This window comes from Pongo pygmaeus, chromosome 14, assembly GCF_028885625.2.
Source record: "Pongo pygmaeus isolate AG05252 chromosome 14, NHGRI_mPonPyg2-v2.0_pri, whole genome shotgun sequence".
Lineage (NCBI taxonomy): Eukaryota > Metazoa > Chordata > Mammalia > Primates > Hominidae > Pongo > Pongo pygmaeus.
The window spans coordinates 105,543,019-105,567,878 of record NC_072387.2 but is presented as its reverse complement, the minus strand read 5'-3'; the positions used below and the strand labels follow the sequence as shown (position 1 = coordinate 105,567,878).

The 24,860-nt window shown below is 40.7% G+C and overlaps 1 protein-coding gene across 1 annotated transcript in view; it reads right to left on the bottom strand.

The window, feature by feature from the left end:
• Positions 1-24,297, bottom strand: part of DNAJC3 (DnaJ heat shock protein family (Hsp40) member C3) — a 109,347-nt gene extending 85,050 nt beyond the window's left edge. The window contains exon 1 of the mRNA XM_054447363.2: positions 24,014-24,297. Coding sequence (XP_054303338.1) covers positions 24,014-24,146 — 133 coding nt within the window. The 5' untranslated portion in view covers positions 24,147-24,297. The remainder of the gene's footprint in view (positions 1-24,013) is intronic.
• Positions 24,298-24,860: the final 563 nt, after the last annotated feature.

Below are 24,860 nucleotides of genomic sequence, written 5' to 3'. Positions count from 1 at the left end.
TTGCCTATGCACTAAAATTCATTCGTAATCCCCAAACTCATATTCACAGCATTTTCACAGTCATTCAAGAACACATGCAAGTTCAGGGCAGCAAAATACTGAAATCACTCCAAGCATATGTTCCAGCTGAGGCTGAACAAGCTAACACTCCATCTTCCTGTGTCAGCTTTCATAGTATAAACAATTGTCCTTTCCACTGTACATTTGGTGCCACTTTTTTGTGTATGCTTCCTGTCACTGATTTCACCACTTTGAGTGATTCCCAAGCATAGTACTGAAGTACTGTCAGGTGTTCCTATGCTCAGGAAAGCTGGGCTGTGCCTTACTGAAAAAATTGTGTTTTAGTTAAGCTTTCTTCAAATACGAAAGACAGTGCCATTAGCTATAAGTTCAATGTTAATAGATCAACAATATATAGTAAGGTGTCTTTAAATAGAAACACACAGAAAACAAGGTTATGTCTTGATCTGTTGACATAAGTTGTGATTTGAGGCTTGCAGAAACTTAACCCTGTATTTCCCCTAAGAGAAATGAATATTTGCTAATGCAGTGTTCACGATGACTTTACAGAACATAACCACCATGAATAACAAGAATTGACTGTACTAACCATATTTTTCTCCCTAATTCCCAATTTTATTTTACACACAAATTACTGAAGTTAACTTTACAATTTAGTCTTTATATAACTGAATATTGAGTGGGACGGTGATGGAGTAAGAGTAGTAATTTATGTAGCCAGTGATGGATACGTGACTGATGGAACCAGGAGTCTTCTCCATTAGGGTATGGGTAAGAACTTCTTCACTGCAAGGATAGCTGTATCTTCTTAGAAAATTGTCTCAGTTCTTCTATTCAGGCTGCTATAACAAAAATACCATAAACTGGATGGCTTATAAACAACATTTATTTCTCATAGTTCTAGAGGCTAGCAAGTCCAAGATCAAGGTGTCAGCAGATTCAGTGTCTGATGAGGGCCTAATAGACTGCACTTTCTTGTTGAGTCCCTATGTGGTGAAAGGGGAAAACAAGCTCCTTCGGGCCTCTTTTATAGGGCCACTAATCCCAGTCATGAGGGCATAATCTAATCACCTTCTCCTCAAGGCCCTGCCTCTTAATACTGTCACATCAGATTAGGTTTCAACATATGAATTGGGGGCATGAGGGGAACACAAATATTCACACCATAGCAAAAATAAAGTTGCTTTGTTGTACTGGTATTCAAATATGTGTAGAAAGGCACGTACGGAAACTAAGTGGCCAAAGCATTTCTCCTTTATCATGAGCATGATGTTAAGCTTTTTGGGGTACTGAAGGACATTACAGGAAGAAAATCAAAATAATGGTTGCTTGGGAGGGTAAGAGAAAAGATAGACTGGGAAGAGGCAGGAGGGAACTGCTGGTAATGTTCTCATCTTGCTTAGAGGTGTGGGTTACACAGTTATATGCGATTATCAAAACTCAGCAAATATGCACTTAAAATATGGACATTTCGCTGTACATTAATTTTACATGCAAATAAAAGTTGGTTATATGCCTGTTAAAGTACTTAGGGCCATGTATACTGGTGTTATCTTGCAATGTATTTTTTTAAAGGATTAATGGTTGGATACAGAAAGGTCCAGATGCGTATGTGTTAAAACAAATATATTAAAATATTAGTGGTAGAATCTAGATGATGGGTATAGGGATGAACACTGCAAAATTCTTTCAACTTTGCGATATGTTTAATAATAAAATGTTGGGAATATATACACTATGGTGTTACAATGGGGGAATATACACAGGGTACTGTGAGGGCACAGGTTAAAGCACCTAACACAGTTAAAATTAAATAAAATTTAAACTTGTTTCACAGTCACACTAGTAACAGTTTAAGTGCTCAATAACTAGTGGCTGGTACAGGAGAGAAAAAATAATTTTCTATCTTCATAAACTGGGACTCCCTGTAACAAAAGACAGATTAACAAGAGTTGTTTCATATGTATACCTCAAACATACATGGGAGAAAATTCAAGAGAACCGAGTAAATCTCCAGAGTAGATTTCAAAGAAAGAGTTTAAACTTCAGCGGAATACCATCATTTGCTAAAATAAAGGAAGTGGAGGGTGATGGGGAAATCTGTTACAGGGGGATGACCAGAAAAAACACTGAAAACAAGAGTAAGATTTGTTGTGCAGTTTTTAAGTCAATGCCTTTTCCATTTAGCAGCCCCTCTCCTCCTACTGCAGGGAAAAGATTTCCCTTATAGATGTAAATTTCTCTGACAAAAGGGCAACTTTTCAGAGCTATTCTTGTGTCTACAGTTTCTCAAAATAACCAACTCTAAATAACCAATATGACAAAGAGACATATTTTGCAGTAGCATATTGTGGGCTCCTGAAGTCATATTTTGGGGTAGCGTGACCTGAGCTCCAACACCACTGCATGGGACAATGCAAATGATACCAAATATCTCCCATCATCGCGGAAAGTTCCACCGGACAGCCCTGGGGGGATTCCCCTGAAGGCTCACCTGAAACCTGAAGGAAAAGTAGGAAGGATGCTACCTTTGTCGAAAAGGCTGCAATAGGGAAACCGACCATCCAAAAACAAAGGACATGACATTTAAATGCCTAGATGTCACATGATTAATGAGGCTTTCAAAAAAAAACATCTAGTATTTCGGCTAGCTCTCCTTGCCATCATGACATAATTATTCTGGAGCGGAACACTTTAAGTGCTAGGTGACGCTAATAAACATCCAGAGAGGAAGAAGGAAACCAATTCAGTATCTACATGATAATCCAGGTAACATGATGATGACATGACCATGGAGTAGTAGCAGTAAACACAGAAAAAATAAGAGAGAAAGAAGACACACATGACTTATATCAACAGGCTAGATATGGAGGTCAAGTACAGAAAAAGCAGGAGTCCAGGATACCCAAAGCAACTTACTAAGCAACTACCTGCCATTTCAGTCACCAAAAGCACTGAACTCCTTATTTCATCTAATACGGCAAAAAGCTGATTGGAATTCACTTTACCTTGCTCTTTCTCCTTCTAAACACAGTAGCTTTCTCAGCTTTTTATATGCCTACTCTGTAGTTTCTCCATAGTGTCTTATTAGGTTGGCACAAAAGTAACTGAATACCTTGGTTGCCTGTTGGACCCCTTGGTATAAGGAATGGAAAGAAAGGAAGAGAGATTTTGGGGCTCAGAACATACCCTCCCAAAAAATGACTGCAGGAGACCAGAATATGCCATCGCAAAACATACATTTTTGGCGTATTACTTGAAGCTGGTTATTTTGAGAAACTACAGACATTAAAAACAGTTCTGAAAACTCCTTTTGTGAAAATAATTTATATAAAAAGAAAATTTTCATAAGTAAAGGCGCCTGGTAGGTGAGCTCAGTGATGCAGACCTGTAATCCCAGCTATTCAGGTGGCTGAAGTGGGAGGATTGCTTGAGCCCAGGAGTTCGAGACTGGCCTGGACAATACAGTGAGACCCCATATCTTATATAAACAATAAAAGTAGGCCAGTTGCAATGGCTCACATCTATTATCCCAGCACTTTGGGAGGCCAAAACAGGAAGATCACTTGAGGCCAGGAGTTCAAGACCAGTCTGGACAAGAAAAACACCATCTCTACAAAAAATTTTAAAAATGAGCCTGGTGTGGTGGCACACACCTGTAGTCCCAACTACTCAGGAGGCTGAAGCAGGAGAATCACTTGAGGCCAGGTGCTACAATCATGCCACTGCACTCCAGCCTGGGCAACAGAGCATGATCCTGTCTCAAAAAAAAATTTTTTTTAAAGAAAAAGAAAAGAAAAAAACTTTATGAGGAGAAATGTAATACAAACAGAATTAAGAATCTACTACGTGCTGGAAACTTCTGTATCTTTATTTCACTAAATCATCAAAACAACCCCAGGAAGTAAACGTCTGTCACAGTTTTATAACTGAGGCTCAAGGAAGTTAACCATTCTGCCCAAGGACTCACAACAACTACCGAAACAAGATCCATTTCCAAAGACCAGTTTTCTTTTCAGCACAGTGAACAATCCTTTTCCCCATGTAAACCAGGGTAAGCTTTCCACAGTTACTAGGCTTTTCATGCTTGACTCACTCAACCCATCATTTAACATAACATTTTAGCTACAATCGTTTCCAACCTCACAGGATGAACCTGAAATCTAAAGGGAAGCCAAGAACACATGGGCAAAATTATTTGAACTGCTATGTCAAGCCATGTCATACTCTTACCCCAGAGGGTGAGTTACTCTTCAAACTAAATTTCTCTTGCCTTCTAGGATAAAAAGAGTATCCAGCATTTCTTCTTTCCAGAATAAAACTGAGATCTTTATTACATTACAATTTTAGCCAACATAATTTCCATTTAATTATATGATAATATCACTTCCTCTACAAAATTTCCATGGTACACTCTAATCATCCAGAGAGAATTAATTATTATTCTTTTGGTGTGCTTTGGTCACATTTCCATAACAGAGCTTGCCACAGTCTAAGAGCTGGTGGTGCAGACCCTTCTTTCCCCATAAGAGGCATTGTGCCTCCTCACTGAGATGTTCCCAGCTCTCATCTTACCTTCTTTCAAATCCAGCCCCTATGCTGCTGCCAGGGCAATCCTTCAAAATGCACTTATACTAAAAATTCTGCAGAGTTTTCACATCATTGGCTAGATTAAAACTAAATCCCTTCAGATATAAAGGCAAACAACACCTTTCAGGGTCAGGTCTCATGCCGTGGGTCCAGCCTTATCATCCGTCATTCCTCTACCTCTTACTTTATACTCCTATAAAAAACTGAACTTGTTATAATTCTCTGAATATACCGTGTTCTCATGCTTCATCCCTTTGCATTTGCTGTTACATAAAATGGTCTTCCACACTTGCCCACCGAGAAATTCCTACTCATCCATCAAGACTCTGCCCTCATGTCCTGAAACCAATCCCATGGAGAACTGCATGACAGGCATTTACTGTGACTCTCAGCTACACTGTGGCCTGGAGACAGACAACACTGTGCATCTGCACTAAGAGTCACGAGCCCCAGAACAAGGGTGTGACAGGGAACACATCACATTCCTGCCTGTCCAGGACATGAAGCCAGTGCAGCTCCCTAACATGCAGCAGAGACCTCAACCACCCCTATCAGGACTAGTGCCTATACTCATCATTGGAGTATTCGTGGGCAAGCTAGGTGGTCCAGCTCTACCCAGCTATCTCGCCCTGACCCACTGCTAAATAGAAGTTCAGGGGATGGGGGAATTTCCACTGTCTAGCCCATCACCTGAAACAACACAGTGAATCTCACAATAAACAAAGATCAGGTACACATCTATCTGCTTTTGCTGCTGCTGGCTCATACCAGTAAGTACCACCTACAGGCCTGTAGGTTGAATTGCACAACAAATATAAAACCTGCCAACAAAAGTACACAAGGCTATAAAAGCAAAGCAAAAGACTCTACCCTAGAGCATACTCTATAGGCACAAGGCAGGTTGGGGGAGAGAAAAAAAAAAACCATTTAAATGAAGTAAATTCAAACAACAACAAGTGTCAGTTTCTCTAGATGAGAAAAAACCAGCATTAAGAATTCAGGTACCATGAAAAATCTGAATGTTGTGACACCACCAAAAAGATTGCACTGGCTTTCTGGCAATGAACGGACTATAACCAAAATGAAAATTCAGAAATGAGAGAAATAATTCAAAGTGGGAATTGTAAAGAAGCTCAATGAGATCTAAGAGAAGGTTGAAAACCAACACAAAAATAACCAGAAAAGCAATCTAGGAAATGAAGGAAGAGACAGATGTCTTTAAAAAAAAAAAAAAAAAAAAAACTTCTTGAAGTCTGGTCTTTTACATTACCCAGTCAGACAAAAAAAAAGAATTTGTTTTAAAATTTTAAAAGAATTTTTAAAATCAAACAAAGCCTTTGAAAAATATGGGATTATGTAAAACAACCAAACCTAGAACTTACAGGCATTGTGAAGGAGAATAAGAAGTAAGAAATTTAAAAAAACATATTTGAGGAAATAAAACAGGAAAAATCCTCTGATCTTGCTAGATATGGAGACATGCAGATATAAGAAATTCACAGGGCACTTGGAAGATACTATACAAGATGAACATAACCAAGGAATGCAGTCATCAGACTATCAGCAAATCTTAAAAGCAGTTAGACAGAAGTGTCAAATCATTCACAAAGGGAATCCCATCAGATTAAGAGTGAAATTCTCAGCAGAAACCTTACATGCCAAAAGAGTTTGGGGCCCCTTTTTAGACTCCAAAAACAAACAAAAAACTATAACCAAGAATTTTATATCCTACCAAACTAAGCTTCATAAACGAAAGAGAAACAAAGTCTGTTACAGACAAGCAAACACTAAAGGAATTCATCATCACTAGACTAGACCTGTAAGAAAAGCGCAAAAGGGTTCTAAATGTGGAAACAAAAGGATGATATTTGCCATGATAAATGCACATGTAAATACAAAGCTCACAGATCCTATAAAGCTATTACTCAATTGTGACTCCAAGGCAACTAGCTAACAACACCATGACAGGAACAAACTTTCACATATCAATATTAACCTTGAAGGTAAATGGCCTAAATGCTCCACTTAACAGATACAACGGCAAACTGGATAAAAAAACAAGACACTGGCTAACACGGTGAAACCCCGTCTCTACTAAAAATTCAAAAAATTAGCCGGGCGTGGTGGCGGGCGCCTGTAGTCCCAGCTACTCAGGAGGCTGAGGCGGGAGAATGGCATGAACCCAGGAGGCAGAGCTTGCAGTGAGCTGAGATTGCGCCACTGCACTCCAGTCTGGGTGACACAGCAAGACTCCGTCTCAAAAAAAAAAAAAAACAAGACACAATCATCTGCAGCCTACAAGAGCCTCACCTAATGGCTAAAGACACCTATAGACTCAAAGTAAAGGGGTAACAAAAGATGTATCATGCAACTGGGAAAAAAAGCAAGCTGGAGTAAACATTCTTATATCAGATAAAACAGACTTTAAACCAACAACAATTTAAAATTTTTTTTAAAAAAGGCAAAGAAGGCCTTCCACAATGGTGAGTGATAGCATCCCCAAAAGTTAAAAATACCAAATGCATGACAGTGCTCCCGTGACTGGTTAATAGGGTGGTAGTCACTAGTCCATCAAGACGTCTTATTTAAGTGAAATGTGTGAGTGATCTTAGTTTCATGGCCCTGAGGTAAGAACCAGATGCCAGGTATAGTTTCAGTATAGTCACTCCCAAGTGTTATGGGCCCAAAGCGAGGAGAGTAACACGCCCGAGAGGGATGATGATTTCTTGGAGGTTGGTAGATTAAGAGACCAAAGCTTGGTAGGGGATATCCATGTTGGCGAGGTTAATCTTGACGGAAATACACTATGTCAGTGAATGAACGTATGCACTATGTAATATCAAGGGTTTCCAGTACTGGTCAATATTTATGTGGATCGAGTTTTGTCATGTGAGTGTAATGTCTGAATGAGTGATAGTTGATTAAGGGATTGTTAGTACATGCTTATATGCATGTGGAATGGATCTTTAACGTAAGGTTATGTGTGTATGTACTATGTACAATCAAGCATTTATAGCACATATATTATTCATGGGGATTAACAGTAATGCACAAAGTACATAGGAGTACTAATATATTAGTGTTGGCAGTCAATACTGACATATTAGTTAAAATGTGTGCCAAAAAGAATACAGAGAATAGTTTAATTACAACTTCAGCTTTGGGTGTTGATGGTGAAGCGGTGTCAATGGTGAAGCAGGAATACTTTTTCTCCGAGTTGTCCTGGGGAGAGACTCTCCATTTCTGGTTTAGAAGACCAGAGTATTGAGTTATACTACAAGGGTAGTTTCATTTAAGCAGCTTATTTTCAATTAGGGCAGTGAGTGGTATAAGGGCAAGGATAATGGAGAATTACATGACAGATGCTGTCTGTCCGATGGTAACAAAAGGATGTTCAACTGGCTATCCTCTGATTCATGTGACTGTGAGCAAGTCTGCCACTAAAATTCAGAACAGGCATTGACTTAATGGGCAGAATATTATGCTTTGTTGTTTGAATGTATGTAGTACAAGAATAACTGCTAGAATAGAATAGAGAATAGAAGGGCCAGTACACCTTCTAGTTTATTAGGGATGGATCGTAAGATTGTGTATCAAACAAAAAGTATCATTCTGGCTTAATGTGGGGTAGGATACTGAGGGGGTTGGCTAAAGTGTAATTCTCTGGATTGCTCGGGAAGTCAGGTCAAAATAATACTAGAGTTATTAGAAGGAGGAGGAGAAATATTAGACCTAGGATATCTTTAGTTGTATAGTAAGGGTGGAAGGTGATTTTGTTGGAATCTGATAAAATTCCTGAAGGGTTACTGGATCCTGTTTCATGCAAGAATAAAAGGTGGAGAATTGCTACGGCTATAATGATGAAGGGTAGGATAAAATGGAAGGTGAAAAGTCGTGCAAGAGTGGCTTTATCAACTGAGAACCCACCTCAGATTCATTGAACAAGATCCGTTCCAATATATGGAATGGCTGATAATAGATTTGTAATAACTGTAGCACCTCAGAATGATATTTGGCCTCATGGGAGTATGTAGCCTATAAATGCTGTTGCTATAGTTGTGAGTAGGAGGATAATACCAGTATTTCAGGTTTCTAGGGACATAAATGACCCGTAATATAAACCTCGGCCAATGTGCAGGAAGAGGCAGATGAAGAATATTGAAGCACGGTTAGCGTGAAAATAGTGGACTATTCTGCCGTAGTTTACATCTCGATTGATATGGGCAACTGAAGAGAAAGCAGTTAAGGTGTCCGGTGTGTAGTGTATGGCCAGAAATAATCCTGTGATGGTCTGGAGAATTAAGCAGGTGCCAAGAAGTGAGCCGAAATTTCATCATGTAGAGATGCTGGATGGTGTGGGGAGATCAATAAATGAATAATTTATAATTTTAATTAGTGGGTATATTTTATGTACATTGATCATTAGCGTTCTTATAGTTGAAGTACAACGATTATTTTTTCTATCATTAGTCATGGTTACAGGCCATGTGGGAATAATGACATATGCTTTATTCTTATTAAGTATTATTTTGGTTATAGGATTTGTAGGTTTGTCTTCAAAACTTTCTCCTATTTATGGAGGTTTAGGGTTATTAGTGGTGCTGTGGGTTGTCGTATTGTGTTGAATTATGGTGGGGCTTTTATAGGGTTAATAGTCTTTTTGATTTATTTGGGTGGGATGATGGTTGTTTTTGGTTATACTGCAGCGATAGCTATTGAGGAATAAATACCCTGAGACATAAGGATCAAGTATTGATATTTGAGGAACTTTATTATTAGGGTTATTAATAGAATTGGTGTTGATCTGATGAATGGTTGAATATGATGGGGTGGTGATTACAACTAATTTTAGTAGTGTAGTGTAGGAAGTTGAATAATTTTTTAGGGTGAGGGTCTGGGGTTGATTCACGAGGATTCTGTGGGTGCAGGTGCTTTATATAATTATGGGTGTTGATTGGTGGTGGCTGCTGGTTGAACATTGTTTGTTGCTGATTATGCTGTAATTGAAATTACTTGGGGTAACAGAGTAGATAATTAAGAGTAGAGTTAGAAAGGAGGGGATAAAAAAGGAATGGAAATAAAATTTAATTAGGCCTTTTTGAGTGGATATGGTAATGGAGGCTGTAATGTGGGTCTGTGAAATTGCCTTTGGTATGGACTTTTCTAATCAAACTAGGTCTAGTAGAAGTGAAGCCAGATTTTGGCTTCAGCAAGGGGTTGTACAATGGATTGTGGTTGAGTAAAATTCCAGTATACTGGAGAAGCTGAATGTCTGTAATGGATATTTTAGCTTAAGATTGTTAGTTATAAGACTGAGCTCCATTGCTAGCAAAATCCCTAGGTTACACGAAGGGCTGTAAGTTTTAGATGAGGTGGTACTGTTGTCTGGGGGGAAGAGGTGGGGATAATACTATTGCTGATGAGAAATCCAGCAAAGATACTGCCTATTATTAGGTGTTTAACTGAATTAGGAAGGGTTTATTTTCATTAATAATTAGAGTTGTAAAGTGGGGTTGTCCTATTAGAACGAAGACAGTAATTCTGATACTACAAACAGCTGTTAAGGAGGTGGCAATAAGAGTAATAGAAAGGGCTCAGGTGTTGGTATATGACATGTTTGTGGTTTCGATAATAAGGTATTTAGACTAAAAGCCTATTAGGAAAGGCATACCTGTAAGTGCTAAGCTGCCAATAATAAGGGAGGAAGAAGTACGGGGTAAAGTCTTAAATAGTCCTCCTATTTTTAGAATATCTTGTTCATCGTTGAGGTTGTGGATGATGGATCCCGAACACATAAATAATATAGCTTTAAAAAAGGCATGGGTGCGGTGGGGCGCAGCGGCTCACGCCTGTAATCCCAGCACTTTGGGAGGCCGAGGAGGGCAGACCACGAGGTCAGGAGATCGAGACCATTCTGGCTAACACGGTGAAACCCCATCTCTACTAAAAATACAAAAAATTAGCTGGGCCTAGTGGCGGGTGCCTGTAGTCCCAGCCACTTGGAGGCTGAGGCAGGAGAATGGCGTTTACCCGGGAGGCGGAGCTTGCAGTGAGCCGAGATAGCGCCACTGCAGTCCGGCCTGGGCGGAAGAGCAAGACTCCGTCTCAAAAAAAAAAAAAAAAAAAAAAAAAGTAATGGGTGCAGATGTGTAGAAATGCTAGGTGTGGTTGATTAATGCCAATTGTGAGTATTATAGGGTCTAGTTGACTTGAAGTGGAGAGTGCTACCATTTTTTTGATATCATTTTGTGTTAGAGCACAGATTGCTCTAAATAAGGTGGTAATAGCACCTAAACAGTGTAAAGGTTTGGATTAATACACTATTTTTTATTAGGGGGTAGAAGGAGATGAGTAGAAAAACTCCTGCTACAACTATAGTGCTAGAGTGGAGTAGGGCTGAGATTGGGGTTGGGCCCTGGGGTTATTATTATTTATATAATAATAAAAGATTCAATACAACAAGAAGATTTAACCATGCTAACCATATACTCACTCAACACTGGAGCACCAAGATTCATAAAACTGCTACTACTAGACCTAAGAAAACAGATCAATAGCCACACAATAATGAAGGGACGCCAACCCCCCACTGACAACACAAGACAGATCATCAAGGCAGAAAGTGAACAATGAAACTCCAGACTTAGACTAAACTCTAAACCAAATGGACTTAGTAGACATTTACAGAACATTCTATCCAACAACCACAAAATATACATTTTTCTCATCTGTGTGTGGAACATTCTTAAAATCAACCATATGCTTGGCCATGAAAAGTTTCAATAAACTCAAAAAAAGTCAAAATCATATCAAGTATTTCTTGAACCACAATGGAATAAAATTAGAAGTCAATACCAAAAGGAGCTCTGAAAACAACACAAGTACATGAAAAGTAAACAACCAGAATCACTTTTGGGCGAGGAATGAAATTAAAGCAGAAATCAAAATAATTTCTGATACAAATGAAAACAGAAACATAGCATACCAAAACCTCTAGGATACAACAAAAGCTGTGCTAAGAAGCATGTTTACAGCATTAAATGCCTACATCAAAAAGATAGAAAGATCGCAAATGAACAACCACACATCACACCTCAAGGAACTAGAAAAATAAGAATAAAACAAACCCAAAACTAGCTAGGAGAAAAGAAATAAAAAGATCAGACATGAACTAAATGAGATTGTGACCAAAAAGAAAAAAAAAGAAAAAAGATCTACATAACAAAAACTTCTTTGAAAGGATAAACAAAATTGATAGACCACTAGCTAGACTAATCAAGAAACAAAGAGAGAAGATTCAAACAAGCACAACCAGAAATGAGAAAGGTGACAACTCATACCACAGAAATACAAAACATCATCAGAGACTACTATGAACATCTTTATGAAACTAGAAAACTTAAAGGAAATGGATAAATTCTCAGAAACATACAACCTCCCAAGATTTAACCAATAAGAAACAGAAATCCTGAATAGACCTATAATGAGCAATAAAATCAAATTAGTCCTAACAAAATCTTCCAGGAAAAAAAAAAAGCAGCCCAGGACAGATTTTTTACAGCCAAATTTTACCAGACATACAAAGAAGAGCTGGTTACCAATCTGACTGAAAGTATTCTCAAAAAAAAAAAAAAAAAAAAAAAAAACAAGGAGGAAGGATTCCTCCCTAACTCATTCTATGAAATCAGTATCAACCTGATACCAAAATGAGGCAAGACAACCAAAAAAAGGAAACCACAGGCCAATATCCCTGATGAAAATAGATGTAAACATATGCAACAAAATACTAGCAAACTAAATCCAACAGCACACACACACACACATACACATACACACACAAAAACCCACACAATCAAGTGGGCTTTGTCTCTGGGATGCAAGGATGGTTCAACATATGCAAACATATGTGGTCCACCACATAAACAATTAAAAACAAAACCCATATGATCATCTTAATAGATACAGAAAGGCTGAGCACAGTGGCTCACACCTGTAATCCCAGCACTTTGGGAGGCTGAGGTGGGAGGATCACTTGAGGCCAGTTCAAGACCAGCCCGGACAACATGACAAAACCCCATCTCTACAAAAAATTAGCCAGGCATGGTGATGCATGCCAGTAACCCCAGCCCCAGGAGGCTGAGGCACAAGAATTACTTGAAGTGGGAGGCGTAGGTTGCAGTGAGCCAAGATAGAGCCACTGCACTCCAGCCTGGGGGACAGTGTAACACTCTGTCTCAAAAAAAAACAAAACTGTAGAAAAAGCAGTCTATGAAATCCATCACCCCCGTATGATAAAAATCCCTCAAGAAACTAGACATCGAAGAAGCATACCTGAAAATAATAAAAGCCATCTATAACAAACCCACAGCCAACACCATACTAAACAGGCAGCAGCTGAAAGCATTTCCCTTGAAAACTAGAACAAGACAAGGATGCCCATTCTCACCACTCCTACTTGCCACAGTACTGGAAGTCTTAACCAGAGCAATCAGGCAAGAGAAAGAAATAAAAGGCATCCAAATAGGAAAAGAAGTCAAATACCTCTCTTCGGTGATTACATGATTCTATACCTAAAAAACCCTAAAGACTCCACCAAAAGGCTCCTGGAACTGATAAGCAACTTCAGTAAAGTTTCAGGATACAAAATTAATGTACAAGCGGCAGTAACATTTATATACACTGACAACATTCAAGATGAGAGCCAAATCAATAACACAAACCCATTTTTAACAGCCACACACAAAAAGTATAATACCTAGGAATACAGCTAACCAAGGAGGTGAAACATTGCTAAAGGGAGAACTATTAAACACTGCTCAAAGTAGTCACACATGACACAAGCAAATGGAAAAACATTCCACGCTCATGGGTTGGAAGAATCAATATCATTAAAATGGCCATGCTGCCCAAAGCAATCTACAGATTCAACACTATTCCTACCAAATTACCAATGTCATTTTTCACAGAATTAAAAATATATATATTCTAAAATTCATATAAAACCAAAAAAGAACCTGAATAGCCAAAGCAATCCTTAGCAAAAAGAACTAAGCTGGAGGCATCACATTACCCAACTTCACACTATAAGGCTACAGTAACCAAGACAGTATGCTTTGGGTGGTATGTGGATTGCTTTAGGTAGTGTTGTCTTTTTAACGATATTATATTCTCCAAATCCATGAGCAAAATTGATAAACTGCTAGCTGGATTAACTAGGCATAGAGGAAACATATCTCAACGTAATAAAGGCCACATATGACAAACCCACAGCCAATATACTGAATGGGGAAAAGCTGAAAGCATTCACCCTAAGAATTTGAACAGGACAATGATGTTCACTCTTACTATTCCAATTCAACATAGTACTGGAAGTCCTGGCTAAAGTTATCAGGCAAGAAAAAGAAATAAAAGATATCCAAAAGGGAGAAAACGAGGTCAAATTATGTCTCTTCACAAATATGATTTTTTTACCTAGAAAACCCTAAAGATTCTACTAAAGGACTCCAAGATCCGATAAACAACTTGAGTAAAGTCTCAGTATACAAAGCCATCGTATAAAAATCTGTAGCATTTCTATACACCAACAATATTCAAGCCAAAAACCAAATCAAGAATTCAATCCCATTTACAAAAGCCATATGCAAAACAATAAAATACCTAGGAAAACACTGACCAAGGAGGTGAAAGATCTCCATAAGAACTACAAAACACTTATGAAACAAATCATGTATGTCATAAATAAACAGAAAAACATCCCAGGCTCATGGATTTGGAGACTATCATTAAAATAACCATACTGCCCATAGTAATCTGTAGATCCAACACAATTCCTATCAAATCACCAATGTCATTTTTCAGAGAACTAGGAAAAACAATTCTAAAGTTCATACAGCACCAAAAAAGGGCATGAATAGCCAAAGTAATCCTAACCAAAAAGAACAAATCCAGAGGCATCACATTACTTGACTTCAAATTATACTACAAGGTTATAGTAACTAAAATGGCATGGTACTGGTACAAAAATAGGCACACAGATCAATGGACTACAATAGAGAACCCAGAAATAAAACCACATACTTACATCCAACTGATTGATCTTTGACAAAGCTGACAAATATAAACAACAGGGAAAGGATGCCCTAATTCAATAAATGGTGCTGGGAAAATTGGCTAGCCATATGCAGAAGAAACTGGATCTCTATCTCCTAGCACATACAAAAACTACCTCAAGATAGATTAAACATTTTGGACACTGGCCTAGGCAAACAACTTATGATGGAGACCCCAAACACAAATTCAACAAAACCAAAAATAAACAAATGGGACTCAACTAAAATGCTTCTGCACATCAAAAGATAATCAACAGGGCAAAGAGACAAACTACAGAATGAGAGAAAACATTTGCAAATTATGCCTCCGACAAAGGACTAATATCCAAAATCTACAAGACACTCAAACAACTCAACAAGAAGAAAACAAAGAACCTCATTAAAAAGTGGGCAAAGGGCCAGGTGCAGTGGCTCACGCCTGTAATCCCAGCACTTTGGGAGGCCAAGGCGGGTGGCTCACAAGGTCGGTAGATCGACACCACACTGGCTAGCACAGTGAAACCCTGTCTCTACTAAAAATACAAAAAATTAGCCGGGCATGGTGGCAGGTGCCTATAGTTCCAGCTGCTCGGGAGGCTGAGGCAGGAGAATGGCGTGAACCTGGGAGGCGGAGCTTGCAGTGAGCCGAGATCGCGCCACGGCATTCCAGCCTGGGCGACAGAGCAAGATTGTCTCAAAAAAAAAAAAAAAAAGTAGGCAAAGGACATTAAGAGACATTTCTCAAAAGAAGACATACAAGCAGCCAACAAACATGAAAAAATGTTCAACATCACTAATCAGAGAAATGCAAATTAAAACCACAATGAAATATCAATCATCTTACACAAGTCTGAGTGGCTATTACTAAAAAGTTTTAAAAAAATAGATGTTAGCATGGAGGTGAAGAAATTGTAACACTTATATATGGGTGGCAGCAATGTAAATTAGTTCAACCACTATGGAAAACAATATGGAGATTTCTAAAAAAAAAACAAAAAAAAAACCTACCACCAGGCCCCACCTCCAACATTAGGGATTACAATTCAGCATAAGATTTGGGTGGGGCACAGATCCAAACCATATCACTCCACCCCAGCTCCTCCAAAATATCATGTTCTCACATTACAAAATATAATCATCCCTTCTCAACAGTCCCCAAAGTCTTAACTCATTCCAGCATTAACTCAAAAGTCCAAAGTCTCACCTGGGACAAGCCAAGTCCCTTCCACCTATAAGCCTATAAAATCAAAAACAAGTTAATTACTTCCAAGATACAATGGGATTATAGGCATTGGGTAAATAGTCCCATTCCAAAAGGGTAAAACCGGCCAAAAGAAAAAGGCTACAGGCCCCATGCACATGCTAAAACCCAGCAGGGCAGTTATTAAATCTTAAAGCTCCAAAATAATCTCCTTTGACTCCATGTCTCACATCCAGGGCATACTGCAGCAAGGGGTGGGCTCCCAAGGCCTTGGGCAGTGCCACTCCTGTGACTTTGCAGCTCAGCCCGCGCGGCTGCTGTCAAGGGTTGGCATTGAGTGGCTGCAGCTTTTCCAGGTGCATGGTGCAAGCTGTCAGTGGATCTACCATTCTGGGGTCTGAAAGATGGTGGTCTTTCTCACAGCTCCACTAGGCAGTGCCCCAGTGGGGACTCTGTGTGGGGGCTCCAACCCCACATTTCCCCTCTGCACTGCCCTAGTAGAGATTTTTCCATGAGGGCTCTGCCCCTGCAGCAGCCTTCTGCCTGAACATCCAGGCTTTTCCATATATCTGAAATCTAGGCTGAGGCTCCCAAGCCTCAACTCTTGGCTTTCAGCACCTGCAGGCTTAACAGCATGTGGAATCTGCCAAGGGTTTGGGCTGGCACCATCTGAAGGCCTGAGCTATATCTGGGCCCCTTTCAGCCATGGCTGGAGCTGGAGTAGCTAGGATGCAGGCAGCAGTGTCTTGAGGCTGCACAGGGTGGCAAGGCCCTGAGAATCGCCCAGGAAACCGTTCCTCCCTCCTAGGTCACTGGGCCTATGATGGAAGGAGCTGCCTTAAGGGTCGCTGAGATGCCTTGGAGCCCTTTTTCCCATTGTCTTGGCTATCAGCACTTGGCTCCTCTTTACTTATGCAAATTTATGCAGTCTGCTTGAATTACTCCCCTGAAAATGGGTTTTTATTTTCTACCACATGGTCAGACTGAAAATTTTCCAACTCTTCTGCTCTGTTTCCCTTTTAAATGTAAGTTCCAATTTTACATCATTTCTTTGCTCATGAATATGAGCACTGGCTGCTGGAGGCCAGGTCACATCTTGAACACTTTGCTGCTTAGAAATTTCTTCCACCAGATACCCTAAATCATCTCTCTCAAGTTCAAAGTTCCACAGATCCGTAGACCAGGGGTCCAATGCCACCAGTCTCTTTACTAAAGCATAGCAAGAGTGGCCTTTACTCCAGTTCCCAATAAGTTCCTCATCTGCGGTCATTCTGAGCCCTCCTCAGCCTGAACTTCACTGTCTATACCACTATCAGCATTTTGGTCACAACCATTCAACAAGTCTCTACGCGGTTTCAAACTTTCCTTCCTCTTCCTGTCTTCCTCTGAGTCCTCCAAACTGTCCCAACCCCTGCCCATTACCCCATTCCAAAGTTGCTTCCTTCTACAATTTCAGATATCTTTATAGCAATGCCCCACTCCCAGTACCAATTTTCTGTATTAGTCCATTCTCACATTACTATAAAGAAATACCCGGAATTGGGTAATTTTTTTTTTTTTTTTTTTTTTTTTTTGAGATGGAGTTTTGCTCTGTCACCCAGGCTGGAGTGCAGTGGTGCAATCTCGGCTCACTTCATCCTCCACCTCCCAGGTTTAAGCAATTCTCTGCCTCAGCCTCCCGAGTAGCTGGGATTTCAGGCGCCCACCACCACACCTGGCTAAGTTTTTTTTGTATTTTTAGTAGAGACAGGGTTTCACCATCTTGGCCAGGCTGATCTTGAACTCCTGACCTCGTGATCCACCCACCTCGGCCTCCCAAAGTGCTGGGATTACAGGTGTGAGCCACAGTGCCCAGCTGGAACTGGGTAATTTATAAAGAAAAGAGGTTTAATTGGCTGATGGTTCTATAGGTTGTACATGAAGCATGGCTGGGGAGGCCTCAGGAAATTTACAATCATGGCAAAAGGTAAAGGAGAAGTAGGCACGTCTTCACATGGCCAGAGCCGGAGGAAGACAGATTGGGGGGAGATACTGCACACTTTTAAACAACCAGATCTTGTGAGAATTCTATCACAATAACAGCTCTGGGGGATAGTGCTAAACCATTAGAAACCACCCCCATGATCCAATCACTTCCCACCAGGCCCCAGATCCAACACTAGGGATTACAACTGAACATGAGATTTGGGTGGGGCACAGATCTAAATCATGTCACCCCACCATTACACAATATGCCCATGTAACCTGCACATGTATATCTTGAATCTAAAAAGATTCTGCCCTCAAATGCTGGCTCCTTTGTGAAAACTTCCCTCACACTGTATTGTTTTGAGAGAGGGAAAAAAAGCTCCTTCAATCTTCCTATTATATTTTGCATTTCCACACTCACAAGTACATGACTTCACTTTGCAATATCACTCTCTCTATACATTGCTTTTCACAATTTGCCTGCTTCTCAAAGTCCCAACTCCACAAAACTTATCGAAAGCAAGTTTGAGAGGAGGAGCTGTCTTTTCCTCTTTGTATCACCTAATTCAGTATCCCACACATAGTGGGTATGCAATATTTGTTGAATGAATTTAACTATTTGACTTTTTACTTAAACATAATTCATCAGAATAAAATCTAAAATACATAACAATTATCAAGTCAAACATGATCAATGATTCATAAAGACACATCTGAAAAATTGAATTATTTGCGAATTATTGGCAGTTTTTGCAATCCACTCTCTTTTGAGCCACAGGTAATTTTTATTCCTTTGCCACATGGTCTGTAAACATTATTTTCAGAGAGGTAAGACAACCAAACATCATGCCATTTCCTAATCAGCATTGGAATAGGTTTCTCCTTAGACAAGCAGTGATCATAAGTCAGCAAAATAAGCAGCAAGGGCAGGGAAAAAGGTAGAGTAGCCAACTGTGTCTTTCACTGAAATTAGTATTAGAATATCTCATATTTTGGAGAGCAGAAAATAAGGATTTTTTTAAACTTAAAAAGTGGGGGGTTAAAGGTATGACGTGAGTTACAATCAAGACTGGAAGAACCAGACTAAAGGAGGCAAGAACTCATAGTCAAAGATACTAAAGTTCAAGCAAAGGCGGTGGCAGACCCAGACCAGAGAGCAATCCCAGAGAGAGAGATGGTTATTCAGGTTGGAGCAATTAGAATGTGAGGAATGAGGAAAGCCCTAAGTTTCTTCTCTAAAAAAGAACAGAAGTCTAAGCCAAGACTCTAGCAAGGTGGGATAGAGTCTAAAAGCAGTCTTGTAGCAGAAACACAGAAGACAGTGGAATCTAGCTAAAGAAAGATAGTACAGGAATTTCAGCATCTACTATTGTCTGAATGTTCCCTCCAAAATTCAGGTTGAAATTTTTTTTATAAATTACTCAGTCTGTGGTATTTTGTTATAGCAGCACAAAGATACAACTGTAGGAGCAACATTTTCAGAAGGTGAGAGGAAATGGATGTAAGTACACAGGGTGTAAGTACCAGGGTGTAAGTACACAGATTAGATTTATCTGGGAATAGAGACATTTAATGTATTTCAGTACGAGAAAAAGTAGCAGAATAGGTACAAATGTAGATAAGCTAGTGAATTTTGAGGTAGAAAGAAGAACTTGCCTTGTGATGGTTTTCATTTTCTCAACAAAGACAAGATCTAAAAGAATGAGATGGGGAGAGTGGAAAGGAGAGTTTAAATTAGAGGCTTCAGGAGGGAGGAAAATGTTTGAAATACTGATTTTCAAGAATAGACATAGTAAAGAATTGTGGGAGTGTTAGAAGTATTTAATGTGCATTTGCGACTGAGATTGTTTCTTTAAAATGAGACTAATCAGGGCCAGGCGCATTGGCTCGCGCCTGTAATCTCAACACTTTGGGAGGCCAAGGGATGAGGATTGCTTGAGCCCAGGAGTTCAAGATCAGCCTGGGCAACATAGAAGACCCTGTCCCTACAAAAAATTTTAAAAACTTAGTAGAGGATGCGGTGGTGCACACCTGTGGTCCCAGCTATTCAGGAGGCTGAGGTGGGAGGACTGCTTGAGCCCAGGAGGTCAAGCCTACATTGAGCTAGGATCATGCCACTGCACTCCAGCCTGGGTGACAGGGCAAGACCTTGAAAATAAAAATAAAGATAAATGAGACTAATCAGCAAAGTTGTCTCCATTTTCCTCCATCCGTGTTTACCTATAAGGTATAAAAAGAGTTGGCCAAGTTGAATTTAACCAGTGTTGGGTTTTGGCAGGTGAGTAAAACAGAAGATTACAGGGGCCAGAAAATAAATGGGCATTTGCACTACACTAAGTACAATAATGGACCACTCAGTCTAAAGTGAGAAAGGAGAAAAAAGAGGACACGAATGCTTCACAAATGCATGTCTTAAACCCTAAGTGGTCTGTAAACTCAAAAGCAAAAGCCATGAGTTCTATGCTATGTATATATACCTCACCAAAGAGTAATATAGTTAGTAAAAGCCTTTGCTGACTGATTAAATGAGTCTTCTCCATATTCCAGAACTCCAAATGATACAAACTCATCAGATTTAATTTTTTTACTAGCTTTCTAAAGATATAGAAAGAAAAATAAATCTATGGTTGAAATGTTTGAGTTCTGAAGAGCAGGTGAATGGGTTCCCATGATACTTCCATATAAACAAAGATCAACTGCAGGACACTAATCAAAAGAGACCACAGCAGTAGAAATTAAACTTAACAACAATTAATTAACTTCATATGGCAAAATAAAACCTAATTACTACAGTGCATCCCCTCCCAAAACAACTTCTCCTACCCCACAGAATGAAAACCACTGCATTTCCAGGCAGTTTCTCAGCAAATACTAACTATGTCAAGAGAACTGGAACTTTGATACTACTGCTAACTACAGCCTATCTTATTAAAGAATTTAAAATAATTCTAGAAAATATGTGACCACCTTTTATGATACTTAATTTATTTAAATTAAAGTCACTCATTTTTGCTACTTTATTCTTTCCCTATTTAGATAATGTCAAGAAAATCCTAGAAAAGACAAAACATACCTTTAATAGGTTAGGTTCAAATAAAACTTATCACAATATTTTATACGTATAGATTTTCAACTATATATTTGCAACTATTCTTTTCCCTATGGCCAAAATATATGGTTTAATCAGCTCAATGAAATAAAGAAAAATCGGGTCCAGATAGCATGTTAAGGAAGAAAAAGAGATAAAACTATGTTAACAGAAGAAAGGTTTGGTTCCCAGGCCGAGTTGCTACTCAAGTCACCAACAGGACAAACCATTAGCAAAGAAATGAAATAACTTCCTTATCTGTAACATGACAATACTAAAGCAGATACTACTAAAGTTTTCTTTCTATTCCAAAAATTCAATCTCATCTAGTGCTTTAGACTTTACTCTTTCAAATGTCTTTGAGAAGGGAGGGTGCCAAAGACTCAAACTTTCAATTCATGATATATACTTTCTGTCTCTGGATGACAATTAACAGAAAAATCTAGAAGAAGACAAAGGCAAATATTTCAAAATCAGAAAAAAACTAGGTCATCTCTTCTCCATCCTGTGCCACTCTTAGTTCCACATTCACTTCTCTCATAACCATTCTCCTTCATTTCTTTTTTTAAAAGTGAATTGTATTGTATATATTTGATGTTTACAACATAGTATTATGAGATATACACAGATAAAATGGTTACAACCGTGAAGCAAATTAACAAGAGTGAAGCAGATTAATATATTTATCATCTCACATAATTACTTTTTGTGTGACAAGAGCAGCTAAAATCTACCTATTTAACAAAAATCCTTAATACAACACAATTTTATTAAGCCTCAGGCCTAGCAGTAGCACCATTTGCCTTTCAGAAAACTATGAGATTAGTGAATCCAGACACAATTTATTTGGGAAAACAGGGGCTAACAGTTTGCTAATTCAAGTCAGAGTTCTTACCTTTATATCCCCATCCCCAAATCCAGTGTCAAATACATAGCAGACACCTAATTTAACTCCTCTATATAATTTATTACACCAGTGGTTCTCAAGTGTGGTCATCCGGGGTCTTTCTAGAAACGCAAAATTTCAGGTCCCATCAAGACCTAATGAATCAAACTCTGTAAGTGGGGTACAGCACTCTGTTTTAAAAAGCCCTCCATGTGCGATTCTGATGCACACTCAAGTTTGAGAACCACTGTATTAAACCTCCCAGGAAATAACCTTCTTGTTAATTACAAAAAAAAAAAAGTGCCGTTTTTTTTCTCAGCTGCCATCACTTAAAAATGCTTGGACTCACATGATGTCGTCAACTACTTAACTTCTGTCTCCAGCGTGCACACAAAATGAACTTTAGTAAAACCTTTGGAGCCTCAGTTCCCTGGTCTGTAAAGTAGGAATGAATACCACACGCTTCCATGAATAAGATATGGCTTACAGAAAGGCTCCTTTCTTTCCTTTTTCTGTTACCTGTACTAAGTCCCTGCTACTTTACACAGACAATGGTCCTAAAGAAGACACTCTGGCACTCCTCTGAGAAATGTCACCAGTGCCTCCTACACAGAAAAGCTCTCAAATGCGGTTTTCTTATGGAAAATACCACAGGAGGGAAATGAAGAGTTAAGAGTCCTTACAGACTCATATACAGAACAGCAATTCTAAAAAGGTGGTTCACAAAGTAGTGGGAAAAGCAATCATTCAAAATTGTGCATCTCTGTAACTTAAAAAAAAAAAAAATCACCATTAAACAGAACATAGGCAACTTTCTCTTAAGTGTCCAAAATAAATTATTAATGATAACTGGAGATAAATACTACAGATGAGGGATGGTGGGGTGCGGGGGCAGGAGGAATGAAGTTTTTGAAAATGCAAAAGAACTAGAATATATGACCCATATTAAAGTGGTACAGACCTTCAAATTCCAATCCCCTAGATTTTTCTGGGGGCAGCCTCACTGTCAAACTCTTTGTCCCAGTGTTGCCACACTATGTGTTCTGATTTGGGGTCCAAAAAATATGGTTACCAGGGGAAGCAAAAGCAAAAGCCCATTGCTATGGATGACACCTAAAAACTGGGGAGTACTACTTTAAAAAAAAAAAAGTTGAGAACTTTCAGAAGAATTCACTATAAACAATTCCCAATTTTTAGTTCCTCGCTCCCTTTGAATGGAATACTCAAAGGTTTAATTTGACCTCCTTGACAACTAGCCCTTTTTACGGGGATGAAAATAGATCAGTGCATGTGATGTGTCATTACACTCGAATATTTCGCACAGTAACCGCGCCAGAAGCATTCGTTAAATCGGCACTATCAGCTTTAATTCTAACTCCTCCCCGCTGCCATCTAAGATAGGACAGCCCTCTATTTTCGCTATTCTGGAGGAGCCAACATTCCAGTCTGTAGGACTGAAGTGAAATTTAATCGCTCGTATCTTTTTAAGGGAACCTTTTTACAGCGAACTTGGAAAAGTAATGCCAGTCATACGTTGAATGACACCATGCTGAGAGTTGTAAAACCACAAACTCAGTGCCTGGCCGTCCGGGAGATGGAATTCCAACAGCGGCTCCTCATTGCACCAATTTCTCCACACGACAGTGCATCTTAATGGGGATGGTTACTCACTTTTTAAATAGTCAACACTGTCCCCTCCAACTCCCAGCCGGACATGACACTCCTTCCCCACCCAAGAACTCCAGAGCGAAGGAAGTCTTTTGGCCACCTTAGTGCCTCCTCCCAGCCAGCACCAATGACTGACAGTGTCCCCAGGCGCCCAGCGAGGGTCCCAAGCGAGGCCAGGACCCAAAGGCTGCCCAAGTCTCCGCGTCCCAGGACGTCCTGAAGTCGCAGCCCGGTGCCCCCGCACCCCGCCTCCTCCGACTCCTGCGGCCCCGTTCCTTAGTCCAAACCCGCTGTCCCGGCCCCGCGGCCCGCCAGTCCCCTCGACTCTTCCCCAGGCAAACCCGGAACCGGGCGCGGGCTCAGGCCCCAGCCAGGCCGCGGGCTCCCCCAGCGCTCGCCCCACCTCCCGAGCCGCTCCGGGACAGGCGCCCGGGCGCAGACGGGAAAGCGCGGGGGGCCTGGTCCGGGAGCCCACTTCCCGGCCGGGACAGGGCAGGACTCACCTTCGTACTGCAGATCCACCAGGACTAGCAGGAAGGGGAATACCGAGCCCAGCCGGCTGGTCACAGAGCCGGGGGCCACCATGTCCGAGGGCTCGCGAGTGAAGAGGAGGAAAGGTGTGTGGCCCACCAGCATGCGCCGGCGCTCTGGCAGCAGCTGCGCCCGCCCGCCGTCGGCTCTCGCTCAGGCCTCAGCTGCTCCGGAGCCCAGCAGAGGAAGGCAGCGGTGGGCGGGGCCCGGGCGACGCTACGCCCCAGAGCGCCGCCGCCGTCCAATCGCCTTCTTTCTGGCGGCTTTCCTCCCGGGCTCGCCGGGGTCGTGGTTCGCGCTGATAGGCTGCGGAGGCCGCCGCCCCGCCCCATCTCTGATAGGATAACGTGGAAGCACGAGAAGAGGCTGCGCCCGCCGGTCGCAGAGCTGTCAGCAAGCTCCAAACCGCCGCTGCCGCCCGGAGGGAAGCAGACGGGGAGTCGGTGGCGGCCGCCGAGTCCGCATGCGCAGGCTGCAAAGGCCCTTTTGGGCCGGTCCCGCCGCGCTAGATTGGCGAGTGAGACTATTTGATCCTTCCCAGGTTCGCCAGCGTGGTGTTAGGGGAGGAAAGCGCAGCCGCAGCGTACGAATGGGAAGGCCAAACACGGTCCCGGGGAGTCTGAGGGGAGCTGCAGGGCGCCTGGAATTGAGGTCTCGAGTGAGCCGGTAAACACCGCCTCCCTCTGAGCGTCCCGGAACAAATACTGTCTGAACTGAGCCGTAAGCAAGAAACGGTCAGAAGAAGCTGGGGCGATCTGATGATTAGAACATTTCAGGGACTACCAGAGAAGTGCGTAATTGCTCTAAGGCAGGTAGGTA